Below are 16,230 nucleotides of genomic sequence, written 5' to 3' on the forward strand. Positions count from 1 at the left end.
TTAATCAAATCTACGTATGTACCATTTGCCTGCAATAAAATTCTACGGAGAATGCATATCTTCTACGTCGTAAAGCTTCTAGATAATCGAACGTCTGGCGCGGAGTCTGTTTGTCTCAGTGCGCTTTAAAAGTTGATGTCGAATATCAAATGCACATACATCAAACATTTCGATATTATATTCCGACGACTGTATTAAATTATATCTGAAATATTCTCAGAGTTTTATTACAGACGGTGTCATAAATTTGGATTGCTACGATTACGATCATAATTATCATAAAATACCTACATTCATATCAGATTTATTGCATTATCTAATCAGTTGTGTGCTGATTTATTTGAGCGTTGCATACTATGAATCCTTCATTCTATGTGATAAATTTGCGTTTCGGAACTTATCTTCGGTATTCTACCTATAGGTATATTTAAATAGAGCGAGTATGTTTTGTCATGGAAGTAGAAAATCTGTCGACAGATCCGTCCGGATGGCTAAAGAAGCGAACATATTAAATCTTCGGTGAGGATAACATCACGTGAATCCATTCCCGACCCTGAGCTTCGCTTGTCATGCTCCTAACTTTTTTGGCGACGATTCATGTAGATTGGTAACCTCTGCCCGTCCTCGACCCTACACCGAGACCCCTCGCTTAATATATTCTATTCTCAGAGCATCATTACTTACATGCGAATGTGCTAATAGTTCCTTCATAATAAAATTGTCATATATATCTCTCGCGATCCGCCGTCTTTCTTCTAGACATTCTTGTTTTTCATATAATTTTATCTGAAAAAGAACAACACTTTATAACAAAAGTCTGTAATGTAACGTGCAATGCATATTAAATGTGCGGTGGGTTACCTCTTCATAAAATTTTAATTGTGGCACGGGCTCCTCTGACGTCTGTTCACAAAATTCCTTAAATAATAAATAACCTGAAACAAACAGAAAAAAGTTTAGTACCATCGATTATTATGATTACGTGTAACAGGATCTCTAAAAAAACATGCGCTTGTCAAGGTTCTTAAACATGTTCAATTAGCGGTGTCTTTTTAACACACACAATATGTAAAAAATAACAATAAAAAATATATCATAAATGTATTATTACTTAAAAAGAAAAACAAACATCACGCGCACGCAATGAATGACGCAGCGATGTAAATGACGTCTATTATTACAAAATTACTGCAGCAGGTATCACTTATAGGTTTTTCTTTAAAGGAAAAAATACTTATAACCAATCAATTCCTTGAACTACGTCATAATTGTGTGGCCTAATGACGAGTCATCCGATGAGAAACTGACTTACTATAAGAAAATGACATTGCAAATGTAAGGTACGTGAGTTAATGTAGGAGTCTAAGTAAATCAGCAATAAAGACTTATATTTCTCGTCGCATTCAGTGGACAGCTCCGATGCTTATCGTCCCAGTTATAGATAAGCCCGGATTAAGAGTGCTTTCAGGATTATTTACTTGCTGGCTCGCTCTAGAATCATTCGCTTGAATAAACTCTTATCAGCGTCTAAATAGGTTTTTTGTTGAGGATTCAGTGCGCAAATCGGAAGATATAATTGGCAATAGTTTAGATATCATTACTTCCCTAGCTTTTACCAGTATGTTTACTCAACGTATTTTAGTATGTATTCAACAAATTTGTTGAATTTCAAATCAATGGTTTTTAAATATATTTCAGTTAGTATTATTTTAGAATATTTACTACTTTCTGTGTTTGCTTTCATATAGGTACCTAGAGATGAATCTTCTAAAGTAATTCGACTTAAATGTCAGATAATCGTTTCAAGGTCCCTAATGTTAGCCATAAGGTTATTAGGTATTCAAATCCCGTCGACTGGCGGATTCCATCAAACAAATATTAAAACAGGCTCTACTCCCATACGCTTGTGTTTGGACGAAATATAAATAGAAAATCCCGGAGTGTAATGTCAATTCAAACGGATAGCGCTGTTTGTTTAACAACATTTTAAATTTTGATTTATTACAATTATATTTACATCAGCGAGTTGTGTGGGAGCAAATGTAAATAAATTGAATAGAGAAGCGTCGCATCTGAGGAACGAGGCTCTTTATTGGTCGGCAACGGTACTAATAAATGTCAATATCTTTTGTATCGAAAGAAACGGGAGGGTCCCGTGTAAATATGGCCGGCGCGTGTCCTACATAGTCCCACATGTCCAGCGCAGGCGATGAAGTTATTTGCTGCAAGTTGGAGTGGGACCTCCGTAAATTGCGTTTGTAACTCGCCGGAGAGCTCGCTGCAATATCGCGCGCCCGCAAATAGCCCATCATCGATATTGATGTCGTTTGCCCTTTCTACACAAAAATTGTGTACATTTCTTGAAACATTTTCCGCGACACGGAAAACTCAGTTATAGTCAGCTTTATTTGGAATTTTCTTCGAGGTTCAAATACAAAGTGAGTAGAATAGTGTTTAGTAAGTATTTAATTTATACCGACATAGTTTTGTACAGAGAAGGTAATACAGTATAATGTAAAAATGTTGAACAGCAACGCTCGGCTCCAAATAACTTTCGACAGATCTGTTGGTAATGGACGTCTGAGGGAGCTAGTTGGTAACTCCCAAAGCGCCAGTGGGTGTATTACCCTGAACCCAGTGACTGAACTGTTACGAGGCTCGCCCTTTGGGATGTAGCGACATTCATAACATTAATTCCGGTCATGAGCCAGCTCCGGTCATAAATCAAAACCAGGGCGGGCGGCTTCATTGACGACGCCGGAAAAAATGTGATCGGCACGACTAAAATATCTCCAGTCTCTTATCGGACACTTTATTGATGCTTAGTTAAGTAGCTCGAGAGGCAGCCAGCCGAATTTCAATAAAAAACTTGATTTATGCCTTCTAAACATTATCATAGTACACAAGGCGTTGACTTGACTGTATTAATTTGTGAAAGCTGAGACCCTGGCTTAGAAATGTAAACAAGTGAGCGTAAGTTTCAGAACTTCGCGAATCTCAGATGCCTCACTTAACCGGGGAGACGGCTTAATAGCGCTTGGAGGATATCGTTGCATAGCTTATGTAAGGATGTAATATCACCGTAAGCTATCTATATCAAAGGAATTATTATCTCATCCTCTGCTGGCACCCCGTCCCGCGGATTGATGACGCGAGATAAGGGAATTCTCGTATTTTCCTCGTGCGCTATCGCGATAAACGTGACGTCTCCATCACCGAAACTCACTTAGACGTGCCTTCTGTAGCCGGAGGCTTAAGAGTTCCTTATTGATTTTCGTGCGTTGCAAAATATGGAGAGGCGACTCCACTAATTGATTTAATTGGAACAGCTGATGTCGATAACCCCGACATCGCAATGAGCACCTTCTACTCTATTGTCTACAGATACAATGACGTTCCCGATACATCAATTAAGGGCAATTTATTTGTTATTGAACAATTACACATTGACCATCTGTGTGTGCTTACTATTGCGATTCCCTTTGTAAGAACTACGTGTTAAACGCTAATTACAAAATGCAATATGACGGTGTGCTTTATGATAATAACAACATAGTAGCAAGCTTAAGTTTGCAAGTTATGCACCTCAAAAGTTCCAAACTGAACGTTCGATAAACAACGCGTTTGGTTGCATAAGCTATCGAATATAGTTCAGCAAGCCGCAAACTCGGCGGTTCGTAAATGCAACTTGCGACGACAAAGCGTAGCGGGCACTCCCTTGAGAAATCTACGATATCGGTCGTGTTCCATTCGCCCTTAAGAAGTGCATAATGCAACACACTACAGGCTACTGCCTGGCCTTATTTCGACATAAAGCTAAAAGGTAACGCAATCCCCCTATTCTGCTTCTCTAAGGTTCTTAAGCGTATTAAATAACGCAAGGACGTTTCCTCCTGCATACCGTAAGCGTCGCAACATAGCTTACGCATTTTTTTCTTATTTCACACTAACGAAATGTTATTTTTACGATTTGAGGTGCGTATCAAACATGACATCTAACAAGTATGATAAATTACACTTACGAGTAACTACAGGGTGCCATACCATCAATAGAAAATTAATAGAATTAATAGAACCGCGCGATTAGTTTATTTTGCCTACTTCCACAGTCTAATGTCGTACGGCATCTTGCTGTGGGGTCATGCTGCAGATGTGAACAGCATTTTTGTTCTGCAAAAGCGAGCCATTCGGGCGATTTACAAATTGGGACCCAAGATGTCACTTAGAAATAAATTTAAAGAAATTAATATTTTAACTTTGGCATCACAATATATCTTTGAAAATTTAATATATGTAAAAAAACATATAGGATTATTTGCAAAAAATAGCGATCGGCACATTGTTAATACCCGGAATAAAAATAAACTTGCTTTACAAGTCAGTCGATTACACTAGGTTACTAAATCTTTTAAGGGGCAATGTATACGTTTTTACAATAAGATTCCCATTGACATTCAGAATTTGCCTTTCAACTGTTTTAAGACAGTAGTTAAACAAAAACTTTACAAAAAAGGTTATTATAAAGTTAGTGATTATTTAGAAGATATGAATGCATGGGATTAACTGTCTGAGAACTGATACTAGGCAGCTAAATTACTCAATTGTATACCAATATTTTATGTTTATTTTATTTTTTTAAAGAACGTCTAGGGCCCTGTGCCGAGGTTTTTCTTGCAGCTTCTTTTCCCCGGCTATACAGGTTGTGAGAAGCTGCAGTAGTTTTAGGCGGATGAGACGTTCGTTATGTAAAATTGACGATTCAAAGTGTAACTATGTTACCTATTGAATAAAGATATTTTTGAATTTGAATATCACATAATACTGTGTAATTAATTGAAACAGCCAGTAATTCCAGAAGCAGGTTTAGCCGGGAAGGGGGTTGAAGGGGGAAATTATACTCAATGACATGAGCTAACGTCATTAGGGACAGGGCAATTGTACGCAGAGCCACTAAACGGCTACGCATAATGAGGGCACACTTGATATCATCATAACTATTACCATCTTAATATCTTGAAATAATCCTACGAGGACACTGGAATACTACGTAGTACTTAGTGTACTGTAAATATAGAGAGAGAAATTATGTTACTTTATCTAAAAACGCTTGTCTTTTTGACTATCATACTGACGTGCAGTACAAACATTGACAGATTGTAAAAAGATTGTCATAAGTAAAATGACAATGGTGTGGATTGGACCAACTTACTTTTAACAAGACTAAAACCAACTCTATCTCTTTCTTGTACTTTGTAAGTGAACGACGGCACTAGTTTAACAACTGTCAAATTAATATTAGGTAGGTTAAGTTTGTGTCCGACAGTTTTTTTTTTATCATTACTTCCATTAAGTACAACTGGGAGCAATATCCAATTGTTTCTTTGCTCACTTTTCTTAATTTAAGCAAGCCTACATTCGCAGTACGTACGAGTTACCAAGAGACGGTTTGTTCAAGCTTTGCTTTCGCTAAATCTTGTTTACGACACAAATCCCGTCGCGAAAGTTACAGAAATTACCCTTAAATATTCTAACTTTGCCATCTAACAACATAGCAACAGCCTACCTACGAGTAGAATATGAAACCTTAGGTACGAACAGGATTTGTCCCCTATTCACTTACGATTAACATTCAAGGAGGTTTCAAGAAAAACGATCGGGACCTCGCTGGAATTTTACTGGCTAATTTAAAAAGACGACGCAACGTCTTGGATATATGGCAGAAATTAGCTGTACATGTTCCACGTAATATGCACTGTTTCAACGTCATGAAAGCCACGTACGAACTGACTTAGCTACCATAACAATGATTTATTGTAAACGACGAAGCATGACTGCTTTTAGCTAGTCACAACTTCCAAATCCCAATATAACTGCAATCCTTGAATAGAGTATCTCGTAACATAATGTATTATAAATAATGTCAGAAGTAAGAAATTCAAGTTTTCATTACACAAGCGACAAAATTCGTTACTGCCAAATTCGGCTCAATGTAATTTGTATTAGGAATCTCGTTCTACAAATAGCATTCGATATCTTATTACCAACTTACACGTTGTAAATGCGATACGTGTGTATCTAATAAACACAATTGAGTACACGGATGTGCCACGGGGCTTCAGCATCGGTTGTAAAATGTCCAAGCAAATCGGATGAGACGAAAAGACTATAAGGGCTCGCTTGTTTACACAGACATCGCAGTTCAATAGCAGAACACCTCGGAAATGATTGTTGTGAATCAAAAATAACTTTAAAGACACCATCAATCGAAATAAGAGCTTGGTATCGGCTTATCGTAGTCTATCAAATGTCAATCTCAGTCGTTTAAAGCGTTGGTTCCTGTGCAAAACTATTTTAGAATTTTACGAGCTACTAAAATGGCTGAGGAACTTTTTCGTTTTGATGATATTTAAAAAACGATTAGACGTCTGTTTCTACTTCCAACAGCTTAATAGTACGATTAAACAAACGATAAATATATTAATAGTTTGTTCAGGCCGGCAAATAAACGCTTCGAAAACCTCATCTAATGTAGTGCTTGGACACATAAATTTGTATTCTACGATTTGTACGCTTTGTATTGTATATATTAACCAATAATTAAGAAACGGATTATAATCAGTGTTCGAATACGTTTTCATGCCTTTTCGTGCTTAAAAGCGGAAAGTAATATTTGTGGTAATGGTCATTATGACGTACATAAAATAAAATATTTAAGGTAAATAGTCGTAACGCATGACACGTATGTGTACGTTCCTTGGTGTAAATTGGTAAGTGTGTAAGTATTTTAGGTAAAATATGAAAATTGTGATAAACGAAAAAATATTTGCTCATGTTCTTCTCATAAACAAGTCAACAAGTTGTTTAAGGAAATGAACGAAGGAGTATATAGATCATAGGTTTTAACCTATGCTTGCAACAAATAAACTACCGACTACTAATGGCATAAGCTTCTTGTCACCAAACGGAAGCCGTATCGGTCATACTCCCTCCCTAGTCATGTATATCCCTACTAGGGATTTCCTAGGCATAGTCGAATCATACCCACGGAATAGAAAAAAAAGGTTAGAAAGGCCCTAATGCGTATTTTGTATGAGAACCGCTGTCGCCGGTTCAACCCTGCTCTGTTCTACTCCTGCAAAAAGATAACTACGATAGATTCCTCTACTGCTTCACAAATTCTATAGCCACTTTACCGGCAATGTATATTTTACGTGATAGGCTCAATTTTATCATTACTTTACGTAAGATACTGCATACAAAAGTATTTTTTGATAAATATCCGATCATACTAAGGTTTTAAGCTTTCTTAGGAGAGATCTCCTTGCGTGATAGTCGATATTTTTTACACTGCAGGTTATAATGCACAAGGTAACCTTTTAGCATACTATCGCGGAGCTCCGTGCGTTGCCGCGTCGTAAAGTTTGCGGACAAGATGAGTGCAAAGTTGAAGTATGAACTATTTGCTCATACTTGTGTAGCGAGCGTTTCGCGCTCACTTGGCCCTTCCAACCTCTTTCTTCTATTCCGTGGTCATGCCAGATCAATCTAGCACTCTGGTGCTTGGTGGAGCTTACGTATTAGTAAACCTAGTTTTACAGTGCCGGGGAGTGTGGAAGTTGGAGTCGCTCGCATCCGTGGGATTACCCTCGAGACCTTACACGTGACCCCAGGATGGTGCTAATCGAGCGGCACATTTACCAGTGGTAGGCTTCAGCCGAGGCTGGTCACCACCCTCCAGACAATTAGGCTACGGCACCTTAAGGGTAAGGTTAGCCGTACCCATACAAACAGAATATCCGTTATAGCTATAGAAAAGGGGGTATAACTTAGTTTACGCACGCCGACTTCTATTAGCTTTAGGCAAAGCAAACATCGTAACCGTAGCTTTATGTAGTTCGTGCAAGCCAACCGCGCAATATTTTGACGGAATTTTTCATAACTTAGATAGTAGTGGCACTGCGCAGCGAAAGAATTTTCCAAATTAGTTTACTTCATGGCAGTCAATGCGACGGCTTGCGTAGTTCTTATATAGAAAGAAGGGGGGAAAACCTTCCATACTAAATTATAGAGCGTCCTATTTTTCTGTTACGTTTATTGCCCTCATAAGTCAAGAAATATTTTATTGTTTATTTATGACAAACTTGTCTGTTTTATGCATATCTGCAGTAAGAATTTTGGAAACCTTCCAAAGTATCGTGTTATCACAACACTCATACAAGTAGGCTGTAACTAAGAGCACGTAAAGAACTTCTTCTTTTTTTTGAAGAAGGTTAAAATGAAGTGGTATTCGTTAATGCGAAAGTAAAACAGACGGCGTATCTCTTCACAATACCAGAGGACATGAAATACTCCAAAATGAAAGCTGATGCAATCTAGATTGAGACCCTTAACGAACTCGAAGAAAGAAAATCGACTGGGATAAGATATATTATGTAGTTTTACAATTAGTGACAGACATGTCTGCACTTAAAAAAATGTTACACTAATGTTTACAAAAGAATAGTGGCTGTCTTCACAACAATGTACCTATTACTGAGAAAACTGTTTTGTAATACATATTTTATCACAGTTTATTGTTTGATAACTAAACAATTTTGTTGCCAGTGATATATAGTTGTGTAGTCCCAATCATATATTATAATTTAGTAAATATTTTTTTCAGTGTGTGTAGAATACATATTAATACATATCACTTATATCAGGGTGTTGCTCCATCGTTTAGCTTGAATTATAATGTTGATTGTTTGTTACTTGAAGGAGAGCATCTATAACTATTGAATACCCTAATAAAATCATAAATCGCAAGTACTTACCTAAAACTTGATTAAATATTTTGTCAAAATTTACTTCATTCTTCTTCTCCATGTATTTGTGCATTACACTCCGTACACTGTAACAAAGAAAAAATATTTTTATAGCATATGATTAACACTCCTTTCAGACTAGACAATGTCTCATATACCAGGAAACGTAGAATAAAAAAGCTATGACTTCATATCACACGCTCGTACTGACTACTAACACACCCAGGACACTTCATACAAAACACCTCGTTTTACACAGACACTGCGCATTGACGTTATCGTACACGCGCATCTGTGTTTGACGTCTGACGTCCTTACGATCAAAGACTAAAGTAAGACCGAGGGGGGTGAGGTAAACCTAGCTCAGCCGCTAGTGGGGAGTTGCCGTTCTATATGTAGTATTATTATTTATTCTGAGCAAATAAAGAATATTGAATAATAGCCATAGAATGTCCTCAACAATCGGAATATAGAAATTCATTTTGTCCACCAATCTCAATGGAGCAGCCTGTTTTACGACTTTAATTACGAATGTTTCATTTAAATGCTTTGCTTCACAGGTGCAAATTAAAATAAATTAATCATATGAGTCCCATTTTACCCCAATTTCCATTACATTCGCGTTTACAGTGAACTATCTATGTACGAGTGCTCTTAACTTTATTGCATTTTCAAAGTTCCATTTAAGTCAGTATTGTTATAAAATCTGTTCAGTTTGAAATTAAAACCTGCAAGAAAGTGAATTCGAACGACGTAGATGAATGTTCATACTGATCAGTTAATATCATTTTTTTTTTGACGTGACTTATTGTAGATTTGCCGCAGATGGCATTAACTAATGGGGAGCGCTGAAGGCTCTCACCCGGTACAACGTTTAAGACAACAGGCCTGAGGGTGCACAGTTGGGCGCGAACCTCGTGTCAGGGCGTCGACTAAGAGGAAAAATATTTGAAAGAATTAATCGACCCTAGCGGGTTTGAGCAATACGCGCTGATTGAGGGAAGTCGTCGACCACGTCGGCGGGATCGGTATCGGGGGGCGGGGTCGGTATCGTGGACAGTTAATATCAGTTAACAGTTGTTTATAAAAAAGAACAACAGTGATAAACAATATTTTTGTTATAAATGTAGTTTTTTCTCTCGTAAACCCGAGTTTTGAACGTTAAAATAAATCTCATTTTCTTAGGTACGTATATTTTATTTTTCATAACGTTTTACGCCTATTGTACTCTTTCTATTTATCTTTTGTTTTGCGTTTTGTTGTATTTCCTGTTTGTGCAATAAAGTATTTGCTATGTTATGTTTGTAAACGAATGTATGAAAAAACAACAATGTAGAGACAAACATATTTAAATTCTGAGCAACGTAACTTTGCGCCGCACATATCATTAAAACTTTATCCATGCAATGCGGATTCACTTTATTTTTAACATCAAAAATATCTACAAACCTCGGCGGGTGTTGGCTACAGTACTACTACGAGTATTTATTATCCGCCATGATTATGATGTTAAAATCTATGCCAAATCTGAGACATTAATGTATAATTACAGATTAGTCGATTTGATAGGATAATATTTTAATGAATATCTATTTGTAGCACTCTGCCAGAAGAGAATATTGTTTTTATTGACTACTGGTAGGATGGCTAAGCGTTTAAGCAGTGAACTTTGGTCGTAATGCGGCGCCTGCGGGATAGCACCAGCACTCTTCTGAATACCATAATAATATCGTCACGGACACGCTACTTTCATTCCAGGTACTCAAACTGAGACTACAATTTTTTATCTGGATTGAAACTATCGTGACTGTTCGACTAATGTTGGTAAACATGGATAAAATGAACAGGCGGTCACTCGTCACTCACTGGATGGGCAACCCAAAACAAGCCGACGTGATAAGGCGCCAAAGGCGGCAAATGGTTATGTAGAGCTCAGGGCGTCGAGAGGTGACCTACACCTATCTTATGTGACCAAAGGTGGAAAACACGCATCCACAAATTATTAGTTGGTATCTTGATATGAAACACAAAGTGATGATCGGCCTTGTGTTTGTTTTTATTATTATTATAAGCTGTATTTTTTTAATAAGGAGAAGAGTAGTCAGTGTAAAAATTATATTCAAGCGGTCTTTGTAATACGAAATGGGTGTAACATTCTATTATCATAGTTGGGCTGAACTAGAAGGATATTTCCGATTTCCAGAGCAAGTTCGTGTGTTCCTTAACTTTCCAAAGTTACAGTGTAACTTTGTTAATACTTAGTTATGGTGTAGTTTCCCAAACACAGCATTATGACCATCTATCAATAAAATGTGTTTATATATAACGGTGACAGAATCAGGAGTTCAATGTTGTTTTATCGCTTTGTTTGCCGCCTGACAACCATGAAGATGTATATTTTTATATGGAAATATATATATTTGAGAATCCAGCGTCGGACTTTTTTATGAGCTATGTAACCCAAAGCCGACAAGTACTTGTTTGTCGGATGTCGCCATCAACACCCATCGTGTATCATGTATTATTGCGTGAGAGGGTGATAAATAAACATAATCTTCTCCTTACCGAGAAGTTTGGTGTTGTGCCAGTCTTCAATATTTACTAAATATAGAGAATTTCACGAACTCACTTTCATAAACAATGTATAATATGAACTTCTCTTTGCGTCACAAAGAGAAATGGGCGGATACACTTTTTGAACACAGAAAATTGTGCTAACCGGATCATACTGGTTTTACAGCGGGGTAGCTTTTCTGCCGTAATCTAATAGTTTCGCAGATCAAACATTGTCGAAGATAAATAAGGGGGCGGAGCTCGTAAACTCTGGTTTTACTATCAACAAGTACCTGGCACAAGCGTCATCGCGTGATGTATTACGTTGCACGGATTTAATGGATTTTAACCTATCAATCAACCACGCAAAACGTCTAGAGGTGTGTTGACGACGGGGCAATATGCCATCGAGATAATAAATGGAATATGTGTGTGCCCAGAAACTTAATATTGGAATTTCTCTCAGTGATATTTTCGAAATAAGTGCCTGCTGATACTAGAGATAATTTCTGCTGGTACCCTGTGAAAGAGCTAGGCAATTGGTTTAAAAGAAGCCGAGGAAAGATGAAAATATGTTTTATTTAAGTGGTAATGAATCACTGGTAGTCGTAAGGCCGGGTTTCCACTGAAGCGGAGATCGGCGGAGAAGAGCGGAGATGTGCGGATTTAACCACAGCGTTCGAGAGAGCGAAGAACGAAGACGCTCTGTCATTCTCTCCCTCACGGTGATAGGTCGATTCCTGCATATCTCCGCTCATTTCCGCGTCAATGGAAACGGAGCCTAACTGCCGCAGAGCTGGCGTGACGGCAAATTTTAATAATGACGAACACACAAGTACACCTCCCGCATTATTTAGGATTTAGGAGGCTCTTCAACTTGTGTTCTGATCATTTATTATTTCGCAGGGTTCTACCCATTTAATCTCTCGAAATGAAAAACTATAATGCTGAATTCACGTACCTACTCTGTGGATGTGTTGTGTGACGGATTAGACTGTGCGTGTGTGAGGCATTGATTTAAACTACATGTCTCACATACCTAAATGTATGTTCGTCTTTTGATGTTACTAACATAGTTCATAACTTATTTACTAAAAACTACGGATGTAAAGAAAATATCCGAAATAAAAGTTTTGAATTTGAATTTGTGGATCGTTGAAGGATGAGCCAACTATAAACATATTCCGTTTATCATCGTCGTCATTGACTTAATAGCGTCAATTTGATGCGGTATTTAATTAACTATTAAAACCAAACGAACTAAATCTTTTAATTCCGGTTGTTAATGGTCCATTAAGTCCATTTTCCAAGAAATTATTTTTATTGAAAACGTGAAGATAAACATTTAACGTTATGCAAAACATTACGTATTGGACTGTTTTCGATTACGACTGCCTACATAATGTGGACTGATATGTTAGTAGATATAGTATATTGGAATCGAGTTCGATACGATTGAGAGGCCTTAGAAATATTTATAGCCACAATTCAGGTGAAACGTAGATGAAAAGATATTTGTTCAAGACATTAGTGGGATAACTAGCATGCATTAGGTATGGTAACCAAACATCTAGTTTGGAACAAAAATATTTCAGAGTTGGACGACTCGGCTCGCCGCGAGAGCACGTTTCTCGTCTTTCAACAAAACCACGCTGCTATGCGCTACTCTAAACAAACGGTATATCGCTATAACATACCTCCAGTTATGAATGAAGAAATAGAAAGTAAAAAGGAAATACAATTATTCCTAGAAGAGCTAAATTACACCGTCATTAATACCTAACTTACTTTCTAGATTAATAACTTTCAAAGGATAAATAGGCAGCCGTCATGTTCCCGCTCTAATTATAACAACAAAGACGATATTTCTAAAGTTACATCGTTCACGTGTGTATGAATTAGATAATTATAATCCCAAAAACGTAAGTAGTATACTCATAGCAAGGCCATCAAGCCTTACGCGTGAAATATTATTACATCGTGATTTTATCATAAGCGATGTCAGCAAGCCTAGTTAGCCAGTATTTAGCATAATATAGGAGTCGTTCAGGACACGATAAGCGCACCATTTGACCTTACTGACGTCAATACAGCGTAAACAACAGAACGCATGCTAATATAGGGCAAGGAAATGTTAAGTCAACGCACTCTACTCGCGTAGAAATTACGAAATACGCAGCGAGCCGAAAGCGGATACAAAATGCAAAATATTTTGATTCCCTTGAGATATTTTTCAAATTGCGCTCACAGTTTATATATTTGTGTTATTTTAGTAATGGCTCGTGACTGCGTTCATGTGAGTATATTCGTGCCATTAGCGGAATTAACGCCTAGCCGGTTTTATATCTTTTCGTCGTGCTATGGGAGTAAAAACTAATCTGATGGATTTTTACTTGTTAGTCGTGTATTTAAAGCTGTAGCAAATATTGATAGATTTACAAGGCCAGATAGAATTTCCTACTAAGGGGGAAATCGTATTTTTAGGGTTTTCAGCTTAGTGTATGTTGAGGGCATAATTTCTCATGTTATTGAACTGCATTCATAACAGGACTACACTTATGCAGTATGGCCCACCACATACCAATAACATGCAATAAATGGTTTATAATAAAATACCTATCTTTTGTTCATGATATCTAGCAAGCCTGGATGAAAAAATAGAAAAAATTGGCTGAAAAGAAAGCAAAGAGTGATGAGTGGAGGAATGATAGGAATGGTGGTTGGTTGTTTTTTTAATTCAAACGTAAAATTAATAAAACCTGAAAATAAAAGAGTTACCACAGGAATATAATCATTTTCCATCATGGCCTGCCCCACATTTATTGCACATTGATTAAACCCACAAAATAGGAAAATTTCCAATGCAACAAAGAAAATTCCCATTGGGCTAGTCAGTGGTACATCCATCATCATGATGAATTAATTACCCATGTTTTACGATACTTTTTGTTAGGTACAGTCAACTGCTAGTTATTTATATATTGAGAAATTAAATACTTTATGCATTTTAGTTTATTTTATTGAAAATATTGAATCTTGTTTAGTTTATGTAAAGATTTTTTATATGAATTAATAAATTAATTAAGCATCACCACAGTAGGTACCTATCTAGCATGATAAATTATACAGTAACAAGGTTGATAACCAGTTATTTAAAAATTAGTGAACACACTCATTATAAATTAAGAATGTATCTTTGTACAAGTGATTAGGTATTAATATACCTAATAGGTAGGTAATGTTTTATTTACCATTTATTTTAAATTATTATTTTTTTGTTTTATTTAAGCCTTTGATGGGTTTAGTAGATAACTTTATTTACCTAATTGTGAATAAGTACCTAGGTATTTTGAGATTTATCATACTTCTAAAATAGAAAAGTGTCCTGCAGTGAGGAGTATAAGCATTTGGTCTGTACCACAGACATTAGAACTGCACCTTTGGAGAGTGGTCTTATCCAGTCTTTATCCATTAGGTATATACTTACATTCCAACAATTGCATAGTGTTATTATGTATTGCAATAAAATATGATTGTAGGATAGCACTAAAGTAGAATCTTAACATTTAATATGTGATTATTCTACATTGTAAACAAATAATGTTTGATATACCTACCTACCTCCTTGTAGGGATTACGAAATAAAATTAAAAAGTTCTTGGTGAACTACTTACCTGTGCCTAAATAGCTATGATTGTGATTGTTGTTTATCAATTTCCCCCTTGTCTACATTTAATAAACTTCAAACAATGTGACCTACATTTGAAGTTCAATGCCCTACATAGGTAGTCCTACTTATTTGTATGGCATAAGTTATTACTTATTGTAACTTTTGGGAGAAGATAAATTATAAAAAATACCTAATAAGCAAATGTATTTAATTTACGACAGTAAAGTTTGTAGGTTACGTACCTGGGATACCTAACATTTATAAGTAGGTATGTTGTCACAAAATACTACCTATATTAAATAGTACCTATATTGTATGTTACCAGCCTGAATCCGCCTCAGAATAAAATAAAAATCAATTTATGATTGTTCATTAAATATACCTATCAAAAAAGTAAATACAAGGAAACACTACAAACTTTTATATCTTGAAAAGTTTAATTCAAAGCATTATTAATTATCTTTATGTTTACTGCGAACCTGCCGTCGTTTTACTAGACAAAAGCAACAATTTGTCGTGATTTATGGACAAAATCAATTTTGTAAACAACCAGCCAAGAAAACATCGGTTTCGAGGGGTGTAAACATTTGGTTTCCTGTCTGTACGTAATACAGGGATAGTTAACGGTATTACCTTGGGTCTGGTAAAATGATTTTTTTGCTAGCTCGTGCTGCTGGAGTGCATTTCGACTTCTCCATAGCCATCAAGTAGCTGACGTCTGCCAGCACAGCCTCGAGGTCCGCCATTTTGAGACTCAATTTATCACCTTCACTATACAAGAACTAAACACTTGCTCACAACACAAACACTAGTAGTTACACCTAATTCTAGCTGATAGTCATAACCTTCTTCACATGACTGCTCACTGCACCACTGTACCATTTGTTGATGAATGGTGACACATGCTGATCATTTACATTCTTCTAATAATTTTATATGTACACAAACGCGCGTGATCACATATTTATGGACAATCATTTGGGGGAAAAAATATTTTATGTTACTAGCTATGTAACAAAGAAAAACTTTAACAGAGAATCACGATCGTCAAATTACAAAAATCCACCATCACCCCGTCCGTCAATCCGCGACGACATGACACACACACGCACATAAACCATTCATTCAATTTTCATTATTCAATCTCAATTCAATCTTTACAGAGCATTCGTTCACTACCTCACTCTTCAGCTTTTTTTGTGT

General features: G+C 36.6%; 1 protein-coding gene across 2 annotated transcripts in view; it reads right to left on the reverse strand.

Annotated features, from left to right (window-relative positions):
• The window catches only part of LOC126372061 (G protein-coupled receptor kinase 1), a 40,522-nt gene extending 24,392 nt beyond the window's left edge, over positions 1 to 16,130 (reverse strand). For both annotated transcript variants that reach the window (XM_050017584.1, XM_050017583.1), the window contains exons 1-4: positions 15,661 to 16,130; positions 8,814 to 8,890; positions 862 to 935; positions 685 to 786 (exon numbers count right to left, since the gene is read on the reverse strand). In XM_050017584.1, the coding sequence (XP_049873541.1) occupies positions 685 to 786; positions 862 to 935; positions 8,814 to 8,890; positions 15,661 to 15,773 (366 nt within the window). In that variant the 5' untranslated portion in view covers positions 15,774 to 16,130. The remainder of the gene's footprint in view (positions 1 to 684; positions 787 to 861; positions 936 to 8,813; positions 8,891 to 15,660) is intronic.
• Positions 16,131 to 16,230: the final 100 nt, after the last annotated feature.

This window comes from Pectinophora gossypiella, chromosome 13 (assembly GCF_024362695.1).
Source record: "Pectinophora gossypiella chromosome 13, ilPecGoss1.1, whole genome shotgun sequence".
NCBI classification, from domain to species: domain Eukaryota; kingdom Metazoa; phylum Arthropoda; class Insecta; order Lepidoptera; family Gelechiidae; genus Pectinophora; species Pectinophora gossypiella.